We start from the raw sequence: 26,697 nt of genomic DNA on the forward strand, positions 1-26,697 counted from the left end.
GCCTGGCTCAAACCTGACCCAGCTCTGGGCAGGGTTTGGTCCCTGCTCGTGTCTGGGGTCAGCACCAACCCAGCCACAGCCACATCCCTGCTGGGCATGGAAAACCCCCTGGGGAAAGTCTCCCCATCCCAAACAGAAATTACAACATCACCCACATCCCTTCACATTGCCAGGAATCTCTCAATCAGGGAAAGGCAATTTAATGGAATAATTCCACTTTTTAAACTGTCGATAAAATCAAATGGAATTTTTTTTTTTTCCTCCCTCTTAAAAAGGAAAACCAAAACAAAACCTAAAGTGAGGCCAGTCGTATTTCATAAATCAACAGGCTTTAGGAAATCTCAGAATATAAATGGGATTTTTCTTTTCCAACTTGTCAGCAGAAGCAAAGGTCCTGCCAACATAAACCATCAACACATACTTGTCTGAGAAATTGTGATGCTGAAGCAAAACTTGGCTGGGACAGCACTATATGAAACTATTATATATTATTCTGCTGCACTATACAGGGGAAATTAAGTAAATTGATAAACCTGAGATCCGTGAGTGCAATTAAACATTTGGTTTTAATGGAGCTCAAAGTTATACTCGTTTCTAGACAATAACAATAAAAAGCTCTATTACCACAGGCAGAGGAATGCAGATGCCCTGAGCTGGTGAGAAATTAATTAGAGGGCAATCATGCTCACACACAAAATATTCACTTAAAGTCTGTCCTGCCCACAGACACTGCACCTGAAAACCTCCAGGTCCTTCATTCCACAATTCATGTTACAGATTCAGGAAAACAGGGGCTGATCCCACAGCTCTTGTATGGATTTCTTGTATGGAATTTTAGGTGAAAAGGCACCAGAATTAGAACTTTGTGACCCTGGGCTGCTCAACAGGCAGCATCTCAGGGGGTGATCTGTGCACTGAGAGGGCATTTTTATTTATTTTTATTATACATTCTGCACTCCCAGGGCTCTGTATAACAAATTTCCAGGCAAGTAAGCAGGCAAACAAACAAAAGAGGAAGAAAAATGAAGTGGTGAATGAGGACTTCACTTTTAAGCTGTTTTAATAAGTTGCAGATGGATGCTATGGGGATAAATGAGCAGGATGATCTATTGACTGTTTTTCTAATAGAGCTGATATTTAGATATTTTTCAAGTGGTTTGGTCATTCTTTAACTTTTAAGGGCTGAGAAATACAGAGAATGGGAGTCTGGAGGCAGATGTGCTCCTGTCTCCACCACTGCCCCTGGTCACCTCTTTCTGCAACAACACCTCTAAAATGGAGGAAATTTTAGTGTCCACAGAAAAATAATTATCTATTGATAAAGAGCACAATAGGAGAGCCCAAAAATCCCATTATCTTACTTACTGCACAGCAGGATTCTATTAAAATAACAAATCTGACCCAAATCAGCCAAGGGCAGCATCTCAAAGGGCAGTGGAAGCAGTAGCACATCTTGCAGGAGGGCTGGAGGTGTTCTCACCCAGACACATCATTACTCACAGAGCTTCTATTCCAGCCAGTGCCTCTCACAAACCTGAAAATACATTCTCTGAAATGGAACTATGGCCAGAGACTCCTGCAGCACACACTTCATCCTTCCCCAGTACAGGACAGATCTGTCCAGAGTGGATGGTGCAACTTTGATTCCTGGAATTCCTGCAAGGTGTTACTTGAATGGGAAGAGAAAATGCAATTTCATGTCCAGCATTTGGGCTGCAAGGAACAGTAATTGTGTTGTCAGAGAAAGTGTCACATGTGGGTGAGGGAAAGGAGAGAGGAAAGGAAAGGAAAGGAAAGGAAAGGAAAGGAAAGGAAAGGAAAGGAAAGGAAAGGAAAGGAAAGGAAAGGAAAGGAAAGGAAAGGAAAGGAAAGGAAAGGAAAGGAAAGGAAAGGAAAGGAAAGGAAAGGAAAGGAAAGGAAAGGAAAGGAAAGGAAAGGAAAGGAAAGGAAAGGAAAGGAAAAGGAAAGGAAAGGAAGGAAAGGAAAGGAAAGGAAAGGAAAGGAAAGGAAAGGAAAGGAAAGGAAAGGAAAGGAAAGGAAAGGAAAGGAAAGGAAAGGAAAGGAAAGGAAAGGGAAAGGAAGGAAAGGAAAGGAAAGGAAAGGAAAGGAAAGGAAAGGAAAGGAAAGGAAAGGAAAGGAAAGGAAAGGAAAGGAAAATGAAGAAGGAAAGAGGCATTGGCATGGGCACCAATTTAGCAAGCACATTTTGTAGCACCCTGCAGCAAACACAGACAAAAGAAGACTCAAAGTTGCCCATCCCACTAAATGCCAGAAGCAGAGAGGATGGAGAAGCAGCAGGCTCAAACACTGGGTAGGATCATCCCTCATCCTGCTCCCTGTGCACCTGGGGATGCTGTGCACACCATGGCCAAAGGCAGGACATGAGGTTCAGCAGATCACAGAGGTGACCCTGGCCAGGAGCTGCTCCCCTGGAACAGGCAGCCCACAGAAGCTGGGAAAGCCCAGAAAGTGAATGGTTTCTAATGCTGAGCTGAAAATCCTCCAGGAGTTTCCTGGTCAGATAAATTACAAACCATGCAGGATGTTTATATGAACTAAAAGCTCACATCCAAACCAGTGCTTTTCTCAACAGGGATTTTCTCCTAACTTAACTTTTGGATGAAATCTCTTCTTCTGTGGGGAAATGATGCTTGAGGAGTTGTGAGGAATTTACATTTCTTTTTCTCACTGGTTTCCTACTTCCCTTCCTTTATTAAATAGTTGATGTCTGGAATGTCACATTGAAATCTCCTCTTCAGCTCACTCTGTCTGGGCTGCAGTGAGTTCAGCCAGACCATCTGAAAATGGTGTTGGCAGCCTTGGGTACCATAACTCTGCAATCCCAGTAAAAATGAACATCTATTCCATTCTGGGGCTTTCCCCCCATCCCAGTCACTGAGGACACTGCAGCTTCCAGCTGCTGATGAGGCTGGACAATGACTGAACATTTTCTGTGTGTGTGACTGGGTTAATTACCTAACAACTGGGTAAAATATCTGAGGATATTCAAATGCATTTTGGTGTTTCAGAAGGAAAAGATTTCTGGGAGATTTCCATCCTTAGGCTCCCAAGGAATTTTGGGGAGCACTTCTCAAGCTCCCCCATCTTAGAGGTCACTGCAGATGCTTTTGGAGCTGCACATTCCCATGCCAGAGTCCTCTGGACCAGGCAGGTTTGTGCCCTTCTCCAGGCTGCAGTTCTGGGTGTATTTAGGACTCACAGGGAAAATAATCAGGGAAAAATCATTCAAGTCTAAACAAATTTATCACAGAAGATGTGAGCAGTGGCCACAGGCCAAAATTATTTGCTAAAAACTTGAAGAGGCTGCAAGCTGGATAAACAGAAGGGCATTTCCTGAGGACAGGAAGGAAATGGCTCAACTCTGTCATTACCTTCATCTTCCCACAAGCTCTGGGTCTAACTGGCTTTCTGATCCAGATGGACACACTGAAATCCTGATGAGCCATTGTTCCCTTTTGTGCACTCAGCATTTCCCTCTCTGCCATTCAGCTCCTCCTTCTCAGAGGAGCCAGCAGGATACAGATTAAGCATGACTATATTCTCCCCTAACCTGCATTTTAGGCAGCTCTCAGTGTCAATCCCATGATTTCTGCCATTGTGCTCCTATGTGAGGTGAGGAGCTCGAGTGTTATGTGTGTGAGGATGTAACAGAGCTGAAAAATGTGAGTTTGAGTGAGCTGAGCCTGTAACAGAGCTGAAAAATGTGAGTTTGAGAGAGCTGAGCCTCCTCCTCCCTCCTTTTCACCTCTCACCCCTCTACCTGCCTGAAAAACTTAAACCAGACAAACCTCAGTTTTCAGATTTCACACAATTCTTCTTCATCACAGAACAATCATGTTCAGGAGCTAAAAACACATCTCAGCTGCTCAGCCACGTGGAGGGAAGACCCTGATGGTTGGGGGGGCTCAGAGCAAAGTTCCTCCAGCTCAGCACCTCCTCTCTTGGCCAGGGTGAGAGATGGGAACAGAACAAGCAGCCCCAGCTCTGAGAGCAGCAGTGCCAGGGACATCTCAGGGTGTGACAGCCCTGCACAGGCTCCCTGAGCTCCCCTTCCCAAATTGTCACATCTTTTTGGAACCCACTGATGCTTCTTGCACTGGCGCTCATCTGTGACAAGTCCAGCACTTCCTTATGTGAATAAAAAAGAACTTTCCTTTGCTCTAAAGTTTCAGATGATGTCTCCCAATTTTGTGGTTATGAAGATTGCTCAGTAATTGTCCCCTCCCCAGTGTGACATTCAACCTTTTTTCATCATTCTTTCCTACATCATCTCCTTTCAAAAGTGACAAATCCTAGTCTATTTTCTCTCCTTGGATAAAAGCTGCTCCAAGCCTTTGATCACAATTTTTGCCCTTCTCTGTACCTTTTCTGGATATAATGCTTCTCCCTGTTCTGAGATGGAGCAGGAGAGGGGAAAACAAGAACTGCATGCAGAACTCAAGGTGTGAGTGCTCTGTGGATTTATAAAGTGGTAATGAGGGTTCTTGTTTTATCCTCTATTTCTGTCCCAGTAATTCCTATGATCCCTTTTGCTTCTTTGAGTGCTGCTGAGCATTCAGGCTTCAGAGCACACTGAAATGTGGGACCTATTCTTTATGAGTAGTTTCATGTCTTTTAATGAATTCTGCTGGTCTGGGGGAAAATGCACAGCCCCTACCTATCCACACCTGGAACAATGCCCAAGGTGCCTGTCTGCTGGGAGGGGAGGAGATTGGTTCTCCAGGATTTCACAGGGCTGACAGCATGCACTTCCTTTCATTAGATGCTTTTCAGGCTCTTGAACCCCAGCTCCAGGCAGCAGCTGTGTGAGGTAGGTAAGAATGGATTTCACAGATGGAGAAACTGAGACAGAGAGATTTGTCTGATTCACTTAGAAACTGTCACAAAGCCAGGAACAAACCCTGAAAACGAGACCTGGCCTCCCTTCCAACAGCTGCTGCAAGTGAAAGGGCTGCTCCAGGGACTGTCCCCACCTGGGCCTCCATGGCCACACAGTGCCTTTTGTGTCTGCTCCTACAGTCTGGAGTCTTTATCATGCTGTGGAAAAACAACAGTCCCTGCTCCAGCAAGCTGGGGGCAAGTACATTGTCCTATCCTATCCAATATCTATCATCTATCTATCTATCTATCTATCTATCTATCTATCTATCTATCTATCTATCTATCTATCTATCTATCTATCTATCTTATATATATCTATATCATTTATATCTATATCTACATCTAATATGTACCATCTATAACTATTCTTTCAAGCTAGCAAAGCTGCCAGCAAAGTAAGCCATGAATTTCTTTTGGACTGTTCTTTCTTTGCCTGGTCTATTGGGAGGTGTCCCTGCCCATGGCAGGGAGTGGAACTGGATGAACTTTGAGGTCCCTTCCAACCCAAACCACTCTATGATCAATCTCAGGCAATATCTGGGAGTTGTTGCTGTTGGGCTGAGGTTTGGTGGAGTGAATCAAGACACAGAACTCTTATCACAAACTGTTCTCACCCCTGGGTACCAACCTCAGGAGTGAAATGGGCACAGAAACTGAGATTTATCCTCACCTGATCTCCCACTAGAACAAAACATGCACTGCAAAGGAAACTCCTGCAATTTTGTACTGAAAAAGGAGCTGCTGTGCTTCCCTGCAGAGAAGGGCCTAATCCTGCCAGCTTGCACTTTGGGGACTTGTCTGCAAGTGTCAGGAAAATGTCCCTGCCAGCATTGCTGTCTTGACATATCTGAACCACCTAAGACAGGGAAACGACTCTGGGAGCTCCACGATTGTAAAGAGAGCACTTTGGAGAAGAAAGAAAAGACTTCAATGTGAGAAGGGTATTTTCTCCTAGAGTGATTCATTTCCAGGTAGCTCTGGAACAAGGACATCAATGCAGACTCTGTCCCAACAGGTACAAATATTCCCTGTGGAGCTTGCAGCATTGTGATCCTTTAACTAAAGTACTGAGAGCTCCGCATTAAATAATAATTAAAAAAAAACAACCCAAAAAACCAAACAAAAAAAAACCGACTCTGGATCTATTTTACAGTGAGAATGACAGATAAATGCTGACTGTTCATGCAAGGGGTTTAAGAAACTTTTGGAAGATGCTGGATCCATAGTGAAACCCCTCTCTGTGTGGGAATGAGCTAAAGGAATTCCACCCACTTTAAATGGGTGACTCCCAGAGGGAGAGGGGTCCTGGGATCAAACTCTGCTCTCTCTGCTGCTGTCTGTCCCAGAGCTCCCTTACAAAAGCCCTGACAATGCCACTGCTGCACAAAATGCAAAATCAAGGGGAAAAGATTCCAACTACTCCTGCTGTTTGTAGATAAATTAAACCCAGAAAAGGCTGAGACAGCTGGAAATCTGTCAGGAAAACCGGGTTTTCCAGGGAGAACTCTAGAGCCAATTTACAGTTAATTACTGTGATTTGGAACAGCTCTGTGAGTAAATACCAGTCTCTGATTGTCCAAGTAAGAAAGATAATTGTTTCCTGAACTGTGTCCATCGTGTACTTGAAATGTTGTCAGCCAATTCCTTTGTCAGACTCCAAGAGGTTTGGTTTTCAGCGACAGGAATCTGCTACTCTGCTGTTAGCAAGCAGCTAAAATCCAAAAACTGAGCATCTTACCTGCCATAAACACAATTCCCGAGCTCCACAGCCATGCATACTCTCTGTATCATTGCAAAAAACAATTCCTGAGCTCCACAACCTTGCATATTCTCTGTTTCACTGCATCTTTGATTCTCTGATTTCTAAATCCACCTCTCCCAGCGAGGAGGCTGCTGGACAATGAGGGATTTCACAGCTGGCAAAGCAGTGCTGACAGCACTGGTGGAACAGTTTTTGAGGACAAAGAGGCCTGGAAAGCCACTGGACACTGCCAGTATGGAAATGTGCCAAGAAATGGGCACAGAGAGGGATGGGCAGCAGGAGAGAAGGGGCAGCTCTTGGAAAACCCCCCAAATTGTGTTATCTATTCTTTGTTTTTTTCTCCTTGCAGCAACTAGAGGGAAAATGATTTGTGGGGATTCATCCAACATTTGAAAAAGAGATAGAATAATGGAATAATTTCTGTTGGAGAAGCCCCCTAGGATGACTGAGTCCAACCATTCCCAGCATTGCCAAGGCCACCAGTGCCCCGTGTCCCCAAGTGCCACATCCACACGGATTTTAAATCCCCCCAGGGATGGGGACCCCAAACCTCCCTGGGCAGCTGTGCCAGGCTGGGCACCCCTTTCAGGGAGGAATGTTTCCTGATATCCAATCTAACCTTTTCCTGATGCAACTTCAGTTGTTCCCTCTGCTCCTGTCCCTGTTCCCAGATCCCATATCCCCCTGGCTGTCCCCTCCTGTCAGGGAGTTGTGCAGAGCCACTGATCCCCCTTTCCTCCAGGCTGAACCCCTTCCCAGCTCCCTCAGCCCCTCCTGGGGCTCTGTTCCCTTTCCCAGTGTTGATTGATTCATTGAAAGTCAAGCCAAGCCCTCAGGGGCTCAAACAGTGCTGAAATCTTGGCTCACCTGAGTCCTGAGCAGGTGCTGAGGCTCACGGAGGACCCGGGGTACCCCTGGACCTGGCCATGGTAATAGCAGTGACCCTGTGGCAGGAACAGAAAACATTTCAGTGTCACAAATGCTCTTTGCTCCTGGGTTTCCAGCCCCTTTATTTCAAGGTGGGAGGAATGAGGGATTTGATTTAGAAACAAGTGTGGGGTCTGCTGGTAGATCAAACCAGCACTGGGAGATAAAAGAAACAATGGGATGGATTCCACTGATTGATGAATGGAAAGAAAATATTTGCCTTTACAAACAAACCTCTATTTTAATTTAAGGGCATTTAAATCTGTATCCCTATAGAAGGTAGATATGTGAAAAGAGAAGTATAACAAAGCCAATCCCCTACAACTTGAAAAAAAAAAATCACAAAACAAATGAGAAGAAAGGGAGACAGGTTGGAAAGGAAATTTTTTATTGAAATACCCAACCAAGTAGCTGCATGTTATTAAAAACAACCAAGAATAAAGGGGGCCTTCTATTTTGAGAGACAACAGTCCAATTTCATTTTGTGGCTAGGTTATTATATTTCTTTAATAATCCACAGCTTGCAAAACACACAGAGAAGGTTTCTAAGCACATCCACATATCTGTCTGGAATCAAGGCTAATTTTATTGTTGACTAAAGGTTATATTGCATTCCCAATTATGTGACTGGCTGCAAAGCAAGGACTGTGGCATGTCCAGTGTTTCTTTTCTCCTTTGAATGCCACCTGGAAACTGAAAATTCTGCTGTAAAAGGTTCCTGAATAGTGCAAGGGAAATTATCAGTGCTGCATCCTCACAGTCATCTCTCTGTGCCTTTTTATGGCTTGGTTGATTATTGCATTAATTAACCTTGCCAGGCTGGGGCATGGTTTTCACTCACAGCAAAATTCTATGACCACCTTGATTTTGGTGAAGAAAGCAACAGCCTGGGCAAGATGGAGTGGTTTGGACAGGAATTTTCTGCAAGTTCATGCCAAGAAAAAAAAAAAATAGTTTGATTTCCAGCATGAGCAAGTGAGCACAGAACAGCCAGCTCTGACTTTCTAAACACAAACCTCAGTGGCTTTTCTCAGTGGCAGGAATGACAGAAACAGGGTGAGAGTGTTTCACTCTTGGGTATTTTTATCCTCAATCCTTATAAAGAGTCAGTAACACATTAGCAAAGATAAAGCCACAATAGAAATGAGAGAGTCATAGATTGAAATTTTTGGGGTTGATCACTTCAGTCACAACTGCTATGGATGCCAAAGCTTTAAGTGTGGGTGCACTATTTCACTTTATTTCATTATTATCTGTTCCATGCATCCAGCTGATAGAGGAAAAATTAATGTCTTCCCCCCACTCAAGCAATGAGTCCATGCTAATATGCTAAATAAATAATAATATGCTAAACTCAAAAATAAAATAAAAATAAAATAGGTTTATTCTCATTGCTTAAAGCAGGCAGGAGCAGAGGTGAAGCTCCTGGGAAAGAAAAGTTTGGGTTTGAGCATCAGCAGAGCTGAGCACAGTCCCAGTGAGATGGGGAGCCAATATCTCACCCTGTGCAGCTGCTGCTGTGATCCAGCTGTCCTTATCTAAGAGTGAATTATGGCAAAGGGCCTGATTTCTTTCCCTCTCCACATACAACTTGTCATTTTATTAACTCTGAGCTCCTGGCTGTGGCCCATTTCACAATTTCTCTCAGATCCAGCTATGTGATGCCAAAGTTCAATATCGAAAATGTAAACTTATCAGAGCATGGCCTGCAACAGGACTGGGAGAAAATTGATTTCTAGCTCAGTAACTCCACTGAATTGCAGGATTTTTTTCCTGCTATCAGATCTTTTTATTCCTGCAAACTAGTATATAAAATGGGTGACCCCTTCAAAAACAAATAATTACCAAGGCTGATCCATCATACTTCAAACAGTACTTTACCCTTGCTTGAGATATTTTAATAAATAGCAGGTTTTGACAATTTTCCAGGTGCTATAGATTGAAAAATAACCTAGACACTGGCTTGTGTGCTAGAGAACTGCCAAGTGACAGCTCCACAAACCTGCCTTGCTTTGACCTCCAAGCAGAATTTGACTAAGCAACTTTTCAATGGAAAATTGGATTTGGTTTCAACTCCAGACTGTATTGATGTCCTCAGTGAAGAAGAGATATAAAAATAAAATCAGAGACTTATCTTTTCTCAACTGTATTGCAGCATTTAATGAAAAATGAATTCACTGATCTCTCTTTTTGAGGCAGCAAAATGCACTGTCATTATTAATCATGACTTATTTTGCAATTATGCAAACAGATATTGTATTTCAGCAAGGAAAACCTGTCATTAGCTGTACACATACTCCTGTTAACTCAGGTAAATCTCTAAAAGACTCATGTGCTTCATTTATTTCCTTTTACTTCCTTCAGGAGTCTCTGCAGCCTTCCTGCTCCTAAAACAAATGAGTATTTTCTCCTGAGCTGATTTGGAAGGAGATATGAGCACCCAGGAAAATGAAAGTGCTGAAAGCCTTTGAAATGATTGCTTTACTTGGGGTGTCTGCAGCTATAATGATGATGCTTTTTCAGAAATAAGATGTTATGCAGAGAAATAATTCCTTCCCCTGATCCCAGCAAAGCCCATTATGGATGGCAACACAAAGCATGGTGTCTCTGCTGACAGTGTCAGTAAGTAAATACCATAACATAACAAATTCTTTATGGGACTTAGGCAGATAAAAGATAAGCTTTGTAATTAAAATGACTTGCTGCATTATTTCTAATTAAGGCATTCATGCTGTCAGAGGACAAAAAGCATTTCTGCCTTAAGGGTTTTTTTTATTTGTAAAAAGCTGTTTTTAACTGCTTATTTTAACAAGCCATATTTTGTATAGATCCATATTTATACATGTACATAAATATACCCATACAAACAAGTATAAAGTACTTCCACAACACACTTATGGCCTGGATTTAAAAAGAAATCCAACCAACACCCTCTCCCAAATTCTCCAGTGAGGAAAGACACCCAAATCTTCCAACCTCTGACATGAACTTTTGCACTCTGGAAATCAGATATTTAAGGGTTTTTTTTTCCAAACAGAATCAGGGCTTTTCTCTAACACTGATCAGCCCTAACTACCATAATTATCAAATTTTAATGGGTCTATTTCCAAGAAGCTGAATAAAAATGCCACGAATTATAAAAGTCAGATGGTTCAAGCCTTTAAAGTCTGCCTCTAAAAGTTCACATGTAGGATCAGAACATCCACAAAGACACTGAAGGCAGCAGCAAAAAAAAGATCACACATTGAGCTGTTTCATCTCAGGGCTCAGATGGTGGCAGAGAACATTTTGCTGCGATTTTTGGGGATTTTGAGGATGAAGTTTCCTCTCTGCCCAGGCCAGCCCAGCCTTACCGAGCGATTGCGTGCGAGAACCACGTCAGTGCCATCCTGCAGGTAATGGGTCTCTGTGAAGCCTCTGGCCAGCAGCCCCCTGGAAAAAAACCACAGCACACACAACAGTGAGGCCACCTCACCTTGAATTTCTCCTTTAGCTGTTCTGGTTGAGATAAGGATCAAAGCCAGGTTTTAAGGATTCAATGACGACGGGGGAATAAGGGAAAATAGAACTCCAAATATTGAAGCTGCAGGACACCAATTCTTCCTGTGGTAACTGGGAATAGACTACAAGTTTCCAGACTGATCTCTCTTCCAAATGAGGACTCCGTGCCAGCACATTTCAGTGTTGAATCCTCCATGTAATTTTCAACACATTTTAAGTTAAATGGGAAATCTGGGGTTTGGAGGATTGTTAAGTAATGGTGGTTTGTTGAAAAGGAAAATGTTTTCCCCTGTGTTCCTTATTTTCCCATCTCATCTGTTGTATTCATCAGCAAGTGGCCACCCAAAGACTAATTTAGCACTTGGTGAGTGAAACAAACTCCTCCTATTGACACTCCAGGGAAAACACTGCATGAACATCACAGAATTCACAGCACTGGATTTATCCTGATCATCTGAAAGGGTACTCACAAATGGAAATTTAAGGATTGCACAGGAGACTGTGCAAGATCATGTCTGGGATGAGGCTCTTTGTTCCCATTCTCTCCACATTTCCCCTCCTGCCTTTGGCAATGAGATAAAAAAATTTGGACTTGCAATTGTGATTTTCCAGGAATCTCCAGGGAGGGGATGTGCGTGACAACCACAAAAACTTCTCCTTTTGTAGGGTACTCATAGAAGAGGAAAAGCTGCATCTGCCTCTTTTTCTTTTTTTTTTTTTAAGAAGAAGTTTTGCTATTGATCTGTTTTCAACTCCTTGTCTAAAGATCATTTCTGACAAAGCCAGAAGGAGGAACACTCATTCACATTTTCTCCTAATGTAGGTCTTGAGTTGTGCTCTTCATCACAAACATCCTTGAGTTTTAACAAAATTTCTGGTGAGCTGCAAAAGCACAAGATAGAAGGAGCCAAGAGATAAATGTGCCACCATCACCTTCAGAAAACTGGGGAGTGCAGAATATTGAAAATCCCTGGCTCTGCATTTCACCAGGTTCATTCTGTTCCATTTCAAAAAGGTGTTTCTCCCTTGGGTTGTTAATTTGAACAAACCAGGCCCTTTCTTTTATTAAAGCTGGTTAATGCTGCACCCTTGCAAATATTGTGGTGGGAACCATCACACAGTCGTGGCACAAATTTATTGTATTTTTATAAACATTATAACTAGAGCATAAACACACATTTAATTTTCATTACTGATTAATTTGCATCACATTAATATCCAGTGGCTTCATCAGGATCTGGTTGTGCTAGGAACTCTACAAACACTTATTAGGGAGAAAACCCAGCTTCAAAAACCTCTGTCTTAAGGTAGAAGGGAAAAAAAAGCAACAAACCAAAAAAAAAAGACCAAAAGCTAAAAGACAAAAAGAAAATAAGGAAGTGGCAAGGCAAAAAATGAAGCCCCAACACATTATAGTGAGCATTCAAGCAGAGATTCTCACATTTAACTTTTAAATTTTTCAGCTTGTGGGAAATATTAGCATATTAATAGATATGGAATGTTAAAACACTGCAGCATTTGGTGGGTTTGTAGCAACTGGATGTCAGGCCACCACCACACCCACAGCAGGGTTTGGGTGCCAACCCCCTCCCCTTGTCCTGTCACTACTCACTTTTCCAAAAATTCCTCTCCATTCCCTACTGTTTCTCATTACCACAAAGAGCAGCTGCTTTCATAATTATTATTATTATTTATCTAACACTGCTAAGTTCTCCACTTAGCATTAATTGCCTTTATAAAGGCAAGATCCCATTGCTGAAGCCAACAGAGTTTTGCTGTGCAGTTTTTTGGAGATGGGATTTCACCCAGGGCAGGGGAGTGAGTTTCATTAAATGGGACAATGCACAGGTAAAAGTAACAGATGCAGCAGAAGGGCAAAGTGATTGAGCAACACACTTGGTTTGTGCTCTGCTGTTTCCAAGGTGTTTGACAGCAATGATGATAAAGGTGACCTTTCTGCTGCTGCTCATTCTGCTCTGAGACACAGGTTTAGAAAACACTTCATAGATCTGCAGGTTTGAATACCAGAAGGGATTTGTGATCACCAGCCTGCCCTGCTCCATTACAGGGGTCACTTGGCCTGAATTCATCTTCTGCTACAATGACAGGGAAGGAACCAGATCCATTTTCCTACTGTGAAGAGCCTTTGCCTGGATCTCCCATGAAAATGGAGCTATCCCAAACCTGGCAGGATTTTAACTAAGCCCAACCTAAAACCACTGCATTTTGTGTCTATTTGAACTGTGCCAACATTCAGTTTCCAGTCACTGGACTGGATCTCATTCCCTCACATCAGAGCTTTATTTTTGTTTGACTCTTCCATGGAAAGTTCTTCCCACTAAAGTGAGGAGACCTAGGAGGTAAACAAATTCCTGGTGTCAGTAATGTTCCTGTCAGGATGAAAGTTTGATAGAGATTCTGAAAATACTGGCTGAAAGCAAGAATTCCCAGTGTGAGCTGTCAAAGACTGGTCAGAGCACCAAGATGATGGAATCCCACTGTTGGACTAACCTAAGGAAAGCAGAAGAATGCCCCAGTGTGGAACAGAGTTGTGGCTGTAACAAGCACTCAAATTCCACTACTGAGTGTGCTCCACTTCACTTTCCAATTGTGGCAATAATGTTCAACATACCAAACAATCAATCCTGCATATGTATCTATTAGGTAATTCAATTACCTTCCCACCCCCCCGAAGATATACAATATAATGGATTGATTTACATTTCTGGTTTTGACCCAGAATAAAGGAGATTAATAGAAGAAAGTTAATTAATTTAGATGGCAAGCTACTTAACCTAATTGGATCGATGTAATTCTGAAAGAGCAAGGATCAAAATAACATTAATGTATCACAGAGCAATTCATCACCATGTCTGGAGCCCCAAATGTTGCCAGCTACAATGCTCAGCACTAGCAGATGATTATCAATACTTTGCCCTGCATGAAGAGACAGAAACAAATGCAATGAAGAACTGCATCAGCTTCTGGATGTGACTTTAAAGAATCAGCTGAAACAACACTACAGCTTTCTCACTGATGCTCCAAAGATGCAAATGTGCAATTCTCGAGCACAATTACTTCCAAACTTAGTCACTGTGTTTATCAGCACAGTGATTTTTTCCCATTTCACAGGGTCACAGGATGGTTTGGGAAGGAAGGGACTGTAAAGCCCATCCAGTTCCCCCCCTGCCATGGGCACAGACACATTCCACTAGACCAGGTTGCTCAGGATCAAATTTCTCAGAGCCAAATGAACAAGCAAAAGCTTCCATGGACCAGAAAGATAAATTTTATGCTTCTGCTCTCTGACAGACACAGCACAGGCTCCCTCATCCTCTGTAAGTCAGCAGAAAGCTTCCATGTCTGACTTGCTGAAACATTTTCAGGTGTCAAGCAAGTAAGCTAAGCCTCAGAGAAAATGATGAATGTTATTTAAACTTCTAATCCTCACCTTCCTGGCCCCCCACAAGGTGAAATCTGAGGTGGTTTGTTTGGGGAGGGGAAAAATGTCCTGGTTCAAGCACACCAGATTTTTTTTCCTCAATCCATTTAATGACAGGAGTGGTAATTTAACACACTGCCTCTCACTTGCAAATGAGAAAATCAGTCTCTGCTCTCCAGGCACCAATATATTATTTCCAAAGGTTATAATGATATTTCATCACCCAGGGAGAGTCAGACAGACAGTCACAGGAGTCAGAGATGGAAAAAATCCAGTGGATCATAGAGAAAGCTCCTGGAAGCCAAGTGTGCCATAGATCAAACCAGGTTCTGCCTCATGGAGCTGCAAATGTCAGGAGCAATGCTGATCCCACCACTTTCCAGGGGAGATCACTTTGCATTCCAACAGATGTTACTGTCATGATGCATTTCCCAAAATCCTGCCTTTCCTCATTTTTCCTAGCCCACTCCTTTCACCAGTGAGACAATTGCTTTCCTTCTTGCTGCTTCTGTCATTTACATAGGTCCAGATTATTATCAAATTGTCCTTCAGCCATGCAGGCACCAAGTACAGAATATCAGGCTGTAAAAAAAGGAGAAGAGCTGTGCACTTTTCATGTCAGTGCTGTTCAGGAAAAAAAAATCTCAGCATCACCTCAGCAGGAGCAGACCTGGGGTTCACCATCACAGGGCTCTCCCCCTTTGGTTACCTGTTTCTCAGTGGTGAAGGTGCCGTGTCCTGCTGAGCTCTGCAGAGGGGCACAACACTCTGTGTGCTCTGAAGGTTGATTTTCTGCTCCCCCTTGGCTTTGATTCACAGCTTGTGTAGTCACTCTACTTTGGGAGCTGCTGTTTTAGGGAGAACATTGAATATTGTCGTGTTTTGTAGAGGGTGGCAGTGAGCTGTTGTGCTGCCCTGTCACACTCAGGTGTGACTCAGGTGTGACTGCTCCTCCCTTCCCCAGGGTGCAGCTCACACCCCCTGACCTTTACTCTGACTTTTTACTCTTTTTTGTCATTCCCAATGACCTTTTTCTCCCCCATTCAGGCACTGCCTCACTCTGTTACACAAACTCTTCTGAAAACCCTCTGGCGATTCATTTGAAACCTTTCCTGCATCTGGGGGAGGTGAAGAGACAAACAGGATGTGAACAGGCAGTTATAAAAAATGTCATTTATTCTGCCTGCTGACACCAGTCTACTCCATTAATTCTTAAGCATCTCAAGTCAGGTTATTTTGACCTTTACACTGAAATTAGTTGCTATTTCTTCAATTGCTGCATTTTTTTCCCAGGTACATCCAGAGCAATAAACAAGTCTGTTAAACCTGCTGCCTCTGCTCTGGAGGTCTCAGTGCAAGCACTCACAAAGGTGATGTTCACAGAGGTGTTTTTCAATTCTTCTTTCTCATTACAATGTAAAAAATGAGTTCAGCATGGGTAATGAGTTTCCCATGCACAGGTACCTGACACTATTCTATACACAAAACCATCTCATATTCTTTTAACATGCCACATTCTTTCCCCTTGTTTAATTATCTGAAGCGATTTGAACTGCTTTTGGACATTTTCCCATTGAATGTCTCCACTTCATAATATCCTATCTGCCACACTCCAGTGTGCTGCCACAGAGGGGCTGCAATGTCATAATTGAAGAGCCTGAGAGATTGAAATTCGTGAGCTTAATTAGCACAACAATTCAGAGGAAAAGAGTGGAGTAACATAAAACTATAATAGCTGGGAAATCAACCAAGCATCCCAGGTTTCAAGAGTAACTCTATGGTAGTAGCCTGCAGCTTATTTCACATAGACAGGAGATAGAGAATTTGAGCAGATCATACACTAGATTTGGAAAATATGTCTTTGTGCTTGCACCCAGTCCTTTTGATGCAGAAATTCATATAATCCTGTGCCTTTTCACCTTTCAAAGCCTCCAAGCACCATGTCCACAGCCCATCACTACACGTGGTGGCAGGTGCAGAACACTGAACAGTCCAAGCCAACAAATCTGACCAGAGGCAGAAATGCAGCTCCCTGGCTGGCAACCACCCAGAGGCTGAGAGCTCTCTTCTTTCCTGACTGCTGGGCAAATAATCCACCAGCTCCACCTCCCCAAAATTCAACAGGCAAAGATTGAAATGAAATCCAGAATGTTGGTGTCCTCCTGTGCTGTTCTGGCCCCTCAGTGCACACCCACCACTAGTTGTCACATTTATGTCACCATTTACTTGCCAAAACTGCAGCATTTATTTACCACTCTAATTCCAAAACATTAATGAAGAGGATACTGCTATCCAGTGTGGTGGGGAAAGCATAAAGATAAATAACATGTTTTCCAACAAAGTAGGTGGGTAAAAACAAATTATTTTCCTGAAATGACTTTAACTTGGTCAGGATGTCCAGACCTCCCTAATGGGATGGGTTTAGGTGACCCTACACCTCATGTGGGTGTTGAGGGAAGAAACAACACACAGGGCACATGTGGGGGAATTGAAGGAAGAACAGCAAGATTCACTCTGTCTCCACAGAGAGCTCAGACACAGGAGAGGGAATGGCAGCACTTCCATGGGCTTTGGCTGGAGCTGATGAACATCACTCATCCCAAAAGCCAAACTCACAACTGGATTCCCAGCACTCCCATGTTAACCTCAAAGACCTTCTGACTATTCTCTGTGCAATTCTGACCTACCAGAGCTTACAGCACCTCTCTTGGAGTTGTTCTGGTGAGGAATATATCATATCAGCTCCCTGAGCTTCCCTGGGTGCTGGATTAACAGAAATCCCATCACTGGTTCAGCTGGGCTGGGTGCCACAAACAAACATTTCAGGAAAGGCTCCAGAATAACACATGCCACAAATTGCTGTCAGTGTCAGAGAGGTGCTGGTGCTTATTGGCTAATGGATTTTTGATGGGAAAATACAAACTGTACATTCAGGAAAAGCCTGTAGGCTGCTTGCATTGGAGAGACTTTGCTGCTCCAGCTACATTAAGTGGTTTCAACTTTGGGTAATGGAAGTGGCTTCAGTGAAACCCTGAAGCAAAGTGCCAAAAGTGAAAGCATCCTGCTGGAAATCAGCACTGAGCTCCTGCACCTCTGAAGTGTCTGTGGCAGAGATCAGAGGGAAGGGCTCTGCTCTCTGCAGGCTGAGCCCAGCCCCACCTGTGCAAGGGAGAATCCTGCATTGGCTTGGGCTGGGCTAAAGGCTGGCAGGGCTCTGGAGCTCCTGGTTGCCCTTCCAGGACCTGTTCCTCACATGGCAGGGCTTCGGCTGCTGATGAAAAGCACAGTTCCCAGCATTATGCTTCCACTAAAACTTGTACAAGATAATCTAAGAGGTTTTTATGACATTCTGATCTTGCCTGCCCAGCGTTGGAGCTGCAGATGCAGGAAATTCTGAACAAAAGGCTCAAAAGACTGCCCAGAATCACAGAGATGTCTCAGAAGCTCAGAACCTTTATCACAAGTGGCAGACATGATCTTTTTGATGCATTATTTTCCAATATCCCAGCACTGCCTTTCATAAAACTCACTCTTCCTAGGCCCTGTAACGCTCCTAGGATGGCACATTTTCAGCCCGTAGTAAGTTTGGAGATACTGGGCTGGAAAGCTGTCAAATTCTATTTGAAATGTCTCAGTTAATTAAATATGTCACTTGTAGCTGAGTAAAATTATGCTGCTGAACAGATGTCACTGGGCAAGTTGTCTGACTGTACTTGCATCTGAACATTTTCAGACTGCTATGGAATTCTGGTTAAAAGATCCAAGAAAACTGCTCTTAGCAGGGAAAATTTATAAACATAGAAATCTAAGTGGCTCAAATGAAAACTCAGAGCTTATTAAAATAGAACTAACGAAATGCAAATAGTGCTGTGGGATTACAAAAGGTTATTGCAAGCATCTGCAATACTTTTAGGAAGCCAAGTTCCTACAGAAATGAAAAGTCACAGAGCCTAAGTTTATCCTTAGACTCCAACCAACAATTACATCTTCTCTGTACCTTATTCTTGCTTTGGAGTGTTTGCCTGTAGGCTTGCATTTGCATTTTTAATTTTACAGAAGTTTTATTGCCATTTCTGCCAATTTGTTGAAACACGAAATGGCATTTTTGTTTTTAACTAAACCCACAATTTCCTCCTTGCCATCAGCATGAGCCATTTGCTCTAAGCAGGCTGTGCTCATATTTCACTTGCAGAATTATTGACTTTCAGAGATATTTCTCCATTTTGCCCTGTGCCTCACTGTCCTTTTTAAAACACTGGGTGAAGTGGGCAGAGATCCTAAGGAGATCTTTGTATTTAAATCTGTTTAAATCCCAAGCCTATAAATCTGCTTTAAGACTCAGTAAGTGCAAAAGCCCTAAAATAAGCTGCAGCTTGCCTGACCAAAGGTCCACCTAGTCCTGCATTCTGTCTCCACCAGTGGCCAAAAGTAAGGATATAACTCATGAAGAGGAGAAACATTCAACATTTCCCCCAGATATGCTCCTGCTCTGCCTCTGAATCCTTTATGAGCCAGGGATCAATGCAGGATGGAAACTGAGATTAAACACAAGCTCACAAGGATGTCTCAGTGTCTCCTGCCACTCTTCCTTCCCAATTAAAGCAGTGACTTCCAAGAAGATCAATTAATTTGGTATCACAGCCAGGCTGCAGCTCTGTGCTCAGGCTCAGGGCACAATCACAGTGTGGAGAAGGCTTTGATTCCAGTGCCCAGCACAAGTTTAGGGGGACAGAAAACCAGCCAGGAACAGCCCCACTGTGTCAAAAAAAACCAGCCAGGAACATCCCCACTGTGTCAGGAACTTGGGTGGTTTTGTTGGGAGGCTGCCTGGGAATGCTCATGTGGCTTTTTAGGGTATGAGGGTTGTTCCTGTGTTGTTCCTGCCTGAGCAGCAGAGCTGTGTGGGACCCCTGTTAACTCCTGTTAGCATCATTCCCACCCAAAAACCCCAGAGCTGCTCTCTGGCTTTGCCAGCAGCACCATTTCTTGCACAGAGGTGTCACTGCATGGTGACATGGTGAACCACTTCTTAAACAAGCACATCCTCAAAGGCAGGGGCTGCTCCCACCCACCCTCAGCCCTGGGCAGGGGAACCCATCCCAAACTCTGATCAGCTGCTGGAATGTGGAACTTTGGTGTCCTGGGGAAGCCTGGAGGGATATTTCAAACAACACCAGGCTGTACTCTCAGGAGATCATGGCTCATTTCCAACTAATCTGCTTCAAGATATGACTTAAAATTAGAATGAGGTGATTCAGAACAAAACCATGGGTCTGAGCTACCAAGCAATGAGTGAGTTTATGGGGTGGAGGCAGCTGAAAGGAGAGGGGGTGAAATATTCCTCATTCCTTTCTCTTTCTTACCCATTAATCATGTTCCCACATTCCCTGCATTTTGCCTTCTCTCCACTGTCTCTCCTTTTTCCTCCATTATTCCCTCCCAGCTCTTCTTTCATCACCTCTTGCATGCTGAGGTTTATTATTCAACAGGAGGAACATTTTCCTTAGTACATAAAAACACAAAAAAAGCAACACAACCACACTGGTGTTTTTCTTCAACAAGCCTGAAGCCTGTGGGTACCACACAGGGTGTGAGGCTGGCACCTGTCAGTGCCCAGCTCCATAAGATGTGGCAGCAGTGGGACCTTTAATGGAATAACACTGCTCACCACCCCTGCTACCAGCTCAGGCTCCATGCTTGTGTTTTTCAGCCAGCAGAGGAAGAAAAAGCAGTGAAATCAGTAAGGGCAAATTAGTTTTTAACAACTTTCTTTGCTTTTTCACCTCTCTCGCTGCTCTGCACTTCCCCTGAATCTAATTCCATGACTCTGCCATGTGTCAGACCCCTTTATGAGCAAATTAAACCCATCAATCCAACAGCAAATGTCTGCAGGGGAGCATCAGAGCAGAGCCTGTGGCTTTGGAGAGGTGAGCCAGGGCTGCAGCAGATGGACGTGGGAAGGCAGGACAGCAGAGGGCTGAGCCATCAGCATCCCTCCTCCTCCTCCCTGTGCTCACACAGAAACCCACAGCAGCAGCTCCCTCTTCTTTCCCTCCTTTAGGGGCTGATTAATGCCAGCAGCACACCCTGACTCCTCTCTGCAGTGAGGTTTTGGTCCAAACTCTCTCCTCACCCACTCAGAGGCTGCTGTGAAGTCACTGCAGACAGCCTGGTTTAGTGGCAAGGATCAGACACCATCTTTTAGTGGTTAAGACACAAAATTATAATTTTCTTTTCAGTTCCAGGAAGTAATTAGTTTATAATAACATTTAACATTTAGTTGCTGACAGAGATATGACACTTATCTTACATAAGTCATTTTGATTATTCCTACTAACCAAGACCTCAAAAATATTGTGCAGTCTGAGCTAACAATGCCTTCCCAGATATTTTTGGTTCTACTGTCATTTGAAAAATTGATGCCTAGAGCATCAGCATTTATCAAGCTCATTATAGATTTCATCCAAATGACTACAGATAATTAAAAGTATGCTTCATTTTTATTGTAATGTTTTCCCCCCTAACACTGCAAACTAATTCTGTTGTTGCTCAGGGTTTTAGGAATTAATATAGATTCATCTGCCAGAAAATGAACTTCCACAGGATTATAGGCAAACTATTCATACATCCTGTGTGAGTCAAATGTGGAGAAATTATATGTGCACACACACAAATATATTCATATATATATACTTTCTATGCAGTATATGGAGTACTATATGAATTTTCACATACATTAAGCAGTCTTAAAAATTAATTGTTAATTCAGAGAGAGCTGCAGACTCTTGGGTAACCACTCCCTGAAAATCAGTCTTCTCTAAAGCACTTGGGCAAGTTGGACACACAAAATCCCTTCAGGATTTTATTTTATACTTACATTTATCTGTTTTAATGTGAAATATATGCAGCTGGTGCCCCATCCTCTTACATCACACAGATTTATTCACACTTAAATGAAGCAAGTTTATGCTACTGCTGCTGACCTGAGAAATCCTGGCAGCCTTTGCTTTATTTTGTGTAGCTGTGTGAAGAAACAATCCTTTGGGAAACTGTTCAGCAGGATTGTGGAGAGCCCCCCTGGCCCAGCTAAGGATTAAGTGATGTATTGAAAGTTTTTAGTGATGTAAAATGCTTCAGGAGATTTCTGAGCTAGCTGGGCTTGCCCTGCTGTGGGAACTGTGCCATGCACAAGTGAAAACCAGGATTGTTGGGTAAATGTAGGGTTTATTTCCACACAGAAGTGAATTCACTTTTTTTTAAAATATTATTCATGGATCAGGCTATGTCTGTCCTACCTGGAACTGCTATGACTCTTGTTAATAATGCTCATATAAAACTAGAGAATTTATGGGTTTTTACTGCTTCTGAGGCTGCAGTAATTAGCACAACCCTGAGTTTGACTGGCACAACACACTGCACACAGAAATCTGCTTCGTTTCAGGATCCTTAACACAACTTGAATTAATTAACCTCATGTATGATCAATTTTCCTTGGCACTCCCTTATCACCAAGAGCTTTATGTTTTTACATGACTTTCCATGTTACTTTGAAACTCAGATCACCTATAAATAGCAGTGGCATTAAAAAGCAATTACAGATACATGCCTTTTTAATGTCTCTATTATCATCCACACTGGCAAATCAGAGAGATAATATTTAATGAGACAGACACAGAAGAAACTCTCCTGATTTAGTGCTAACATCCACATGAAGCAGTGCTAGCAAGGGGTTGCTAAGGCAGTTTCAGACTGAAATAAGAAAGAAGGAAAAAAAAAAACCCCATAATGAGAAGCATCTGACATAAATATTAGGAAATTGATCTATATTTTATAAAGGCTATTTTATCCAAGACACTTTAGGTTTCCTCCCACTCACAGAATGGATTCACAGTGAATAAACCCTCGACTCATGAGGATATTTCACACGCAGATTTGGATTTTATGTAAATTATTTAAGTATGTTTTAGGAAGTTTGGGCAGTGATGTAGAAATGTTCCCCTGCCTGCACACATCAGTCAAAGAAATAACACTCATCACCAAGGAATTCAGCAGGGTAAAAGTTTTGCCAACAGCTTTAAGACTAGACTGCAGCATGGAAAAGATGAAGCTGTGTGATCCTATCCCTTAAATTTGTCTGCTGCTGCTGACAGGAGACAAAGGCAGCACATTGCAGAAACCCAAACCCAGAGAGCCTGGGACATGTGGGAATGCCATAACAGCCAAGAGGAAAATTTGGCAAGCATCACAAGTGGGATCTCAAAAGGAAGGTTGATTACACAACAGGATCAGACTTTTTGGCTTTATCTCCTGGTCAAACCTCCCAGAATCATCTTTCTTTCATTTGGGATACACTCAGGCCAGGATATGCTCATCCATGTTTTGGTGTTGGACAGCCTCAGGTGAGGTGAGAAATTGCTTTTAACAAGAGTAGAGAGACAAAAGCCCTGCAGAAAATCCCTCCAAAGGAGCTCTCCAAAAGAAGAGACACCACAGCAGAATCACTGAATAGTTTGGGTTGGAAGGGATCTTAAAACTCATCCAGATCCACCCCTGCCATGGCAGGAACACCTTCCACTGTCCCAGGCTGCTCAAAATCCCAGTGTCCAGCCTGGCCTTGGGCATTCCAGGGATCCAGGGGATCCACAGCTGCTCTGGGCACCTGTGCCAGGCCTCCCCACCCTCACAGGGAACAATTCCTTCCCAATATCTCATCTAAATCTTTCTTCTTTTGCTTTAAAACCACTTCTCCTTGCCTTAGGCTCGAGGTAATCAACAATAATTATCCAGTGCATGGCAAGCACAAAAAAATTCTCTTTGCTTCCTCTCATGCTGCTGAATTTTTACTCTTTAAATGTCCAAAAAGAGACATAAAATGTGTCATGCACATAACAAAGGGTGGGGTTTTTTTCACTCCTGCCAGGTCAATCATCCCAGGGAAACTGTTTAACTTGGTGAGAGATGTTGCCCTACAAGTGTTCCATGCACATTTTATCAGAGCTGGGCTGGCACACACCGAGGGGCACAAGGGTTTCCCCCACTCTGCTCCCACTGCCTGCTCCACAGAGGTGGCACAAGTGAAAGGAGGTGCCAGGTTGTCAGGGAAATCTCAATAATATTGAACAAAAAAAGTTCCACCAGGTGAGGGGACAGATGATACAACCAGAGCCACCACCAAAACAGCAGGAATCCAGCAATTTGGGAAATGTGTAATAGGATCCTGAGCTGCTCCCCTCCAGACCTCTGCTTTTAATTAGATCCTTGTCCAAAATAATGGAAAGGGGTTTGGATTTTTTTTTTCTTTCTTTGTTTTGTTTTTGTTTTAACTGATGGCTGATGTGTAGATTGCAAAAAATGAGCTGCTCTGAGATTAGACAGTGATTTCATTGTGCAACCCACCCAGCCCAGCCACATTCCCCTTTCCCCCAGTTCTGCCAACTCTCTGTTTTGTTATCAGGCTGAGCAGGAAGGAGATGCTGCAGAAATTCCCAATATTCCCTTGTTATGAGCAGGGCTGAGGTGCATGGGGTGGGCAGAGAATAAAGAGAAAGGTGCAGTAGAACTGGCTGACACCTCCTGCATGCAAAGATCATCAATCCCAGGCATGGCAGCCCAGCAGCTCAGCCAGATAAATAATGAAAGGCACAAAAAGAAAACAGAAATAAGGGAAATCAAAGCAAAAATCACCAGAGAAATAGGCAGACTGGGTTTTTTTGGTTAATATTTGTAGGTATTTTCTGGTGTCAGCAATGCTTCAGAGCAACCTTCCACTGCTTTGAGTGCTCTGAATGCTCAGACAAAATTAACTCCATCCCAGGGCAAAGCAGGACAATGCTTCTCTCTAATTCCTGACCAGTTTTTCTGGGATGCTGTTGTTTCCTAAAAAACCCATATTTGACTCACATTTTGAGCTCCAAGTAGGGGTTTCATTTTGGCAATGAACCACAAGTCCCCTGCCATGGCTCTTTGGGAAGGCTGAAGATTTTATGATAATCTTTGTCCCAGCCTTGGATTTAAATGCTATTAATGAAATATCTCTTGATTCTGTCCTTGGACCTGTTTAATCCTGGATTCCCCTTGGTCTGTTCCAGTCTGTCAGACTCCAGACAGGATGAATATTCCAGCTGCACTTTGGGAAGTGCAATGTTATGCAATTTTCATGACCTCCTGAGACACCTTCTCCTCATCATAACACACCAAAAGAGAAGAGCTTTGCTCTGCAGCTCAAAATATTGGATTTTTTCACCAAGAGCTATGGGAAGGTTTTTCTTGTATTATGATCATTAGTGCAGCTGTTAATTTCTTTACCTTGATCTGATAAAAACTTCACTCTTAAGGAGTTCAGCTGATGAATGCCCATATTTGGTTTCATGGGGATATTTTGGACACAATTAGATAATGCACAGGAAGAAATATTTCATAAATATTATGGCAGATTAGCAGAATCTCATCATTTCCTACTGAGCTATGGTGATTCATATCAGCTGAAAGAGATACAGCAATAAAAAATAGAATGCAAAAGAGACTCTTTGAATTAACATCAGGCAGCAAACAAGAGAAGCTGAGTTTTGAACTCAATGCAAGACAGTAATTGTAGCTGGTGAGGGAAGAAAAAAACCATCACAGCATTGGAATTGCAGAAATCTCCTCTCCTAAGAGGAAATACTTCTTGGCCTTTCTGATGGATGAGAGGCTCAAAGTACAGTGTCACAGACACAGGGAGCTTTGCCAAAAAGGCATTTCAGACTTCAGCAGGACCCAAGCAGAGACTCTTTGGCTTGTCTCAGTTTCCTGGTGGTTAAAAGTTGGAAAGGTGGCAGAACCTCAGCAGAAATACCTGGAAAGGGTGGGAAGAAACCAGCCAGGAGTGTGTCTGGAGAGGGCACAGGGACATCAGTTCTCTGTGAGATTTCCCTCTCTGAAACTTTGCTGAGATCTGCAGAGTTTTAAAGATGTTAAAAGTTTCTACAACACACCTCAACAAACTCTACACCTCAACAAACAGAAGGCAAATCTTCCCCTGCTTCCCAAAATTCCCTCTGCATCTCACTGAGCTTAATTTGGCTTACACATCCTCCCATTTCATTTTTCCCCCTTTGATGCTCTAGAAACAAGAAATCTCATCACGTTTGGAGCTGCAGGTGGCTCCAGTAGGAAAGCAGAGATCAGGACCCTGGGAGAGGATCAGCATGAAAATGTTGAGGTTTTTTTCCTGTATCTGAAGGATTCCCATTGCCAATTACAACTGGCTGCTGTCAGGGAGCATTACCCCTAACAAGATCTCCAGAAACACACAACCAACATGGTCTTGAAGTTTCTAATGCTGCAGATCTGTGCAAAGTTGGGGACAATGATTTTGTGCTGCCAACAGCTGTCACAAGTGGTAGGGTTTCATCTTGGCACTGGCCTAACAACAATCTTTTCCTTTTCTATTTTGTGCTCCAGCACATCTTCAGCTGTCACAGCAGATCTGTCAGGTAATATTACCCTCCCAATAATATCAGCTCAAATTGCTTCCCAGAATATTTCTCTCCTGGCCTCTCAAAGGCATGAGCCTATTTGCTCAACTGCAACAGTAGAACTAATTCACTCCCCAGCAGAGCATCTTTTCCCTAAAACACCAAATTCCAGATGTCAAAGATTAATCCAAAAGGCAAATTCATGTAAAATTGTTAAATCACAGCATTTATGTGCTGAACTGCAGTGGAAAACTTCCCAGCTGAAGGGAGAAAGCTTTTTGCTCGTGGCATCAGAGCCATGGAAATTCAAGTTCTTTCAGCCACCAGGGAGATGGGAATGTGAACTGCTCTTTTTAAGCTTTGCCACTTCCTAATTATTATCTGCTCCTGGGATTGCAGATGGGAAGAACATAACTGGAATCCTCAAGGAAACAACTTTCCAGTGGTATAGATACAAACACAGCTATTCAAACAAAAGCCAGCCAAGATGGGAGGAGAGGGGAAAATTGCATTCCAGGGGTTAAAAATTAAGAAAAAAGCTGATCTAGTAGAAGGTGTCTCTGCCCACCACAGAGGGTTGTGAATAAAAGATCTTTAAAGCCCCTTCCAACCTAAACCATTGTGTGATTTTCTGAAAGAGCTGCCACAGGTAGCAAACCCATCACAGGTCAGCACTCCCTGCTGCAGCACTCAGAGAGCTGCTCAGA

General features: G+C 43.1%; 1 protein-coding gene across 2 annotated transcripts in view; it reads right to left on the minus strand.

The window, feature by feature from the left end:
• Positions 1-26,697, minus strand: part of ADAM12 (ADAM metallopeptidase domain 12) — a 166,532-nt gene that overhangs the window by 62,934 nt on the left and 76,901 nt on the right. For both annotated transcript variants that reach the window (XM_079312236.1, XM_079312237.1), the window contains exons 4-5: positions 10,945-11,023; positions 7,532-7,608 (exon numbers count right to left, since the gene is read on the minus strand). In XM_079312236.1, coding sequence (XP_079168362.1) covers positions 7,532-7,608; positions 10,945-11,023 — 156 coding nt within the window. The remainder of the gene's footprint in view (positions 1-7,531; positions 7,609-10,944; positions 11,024-26,697) is intronic.

Source organism: Erithacus rubecula (assembly GCF_903797595.1).
Source record: "Erithacus rubecula genome assembly, chromosome: 9".
Taxonomy (NCBI): domain Eukaryota; kingdom Metazoa; phylum Chordata; class Aves; order Passeriformes; family Muscicapidae; genus Erithacus; species Erithacus rubecula.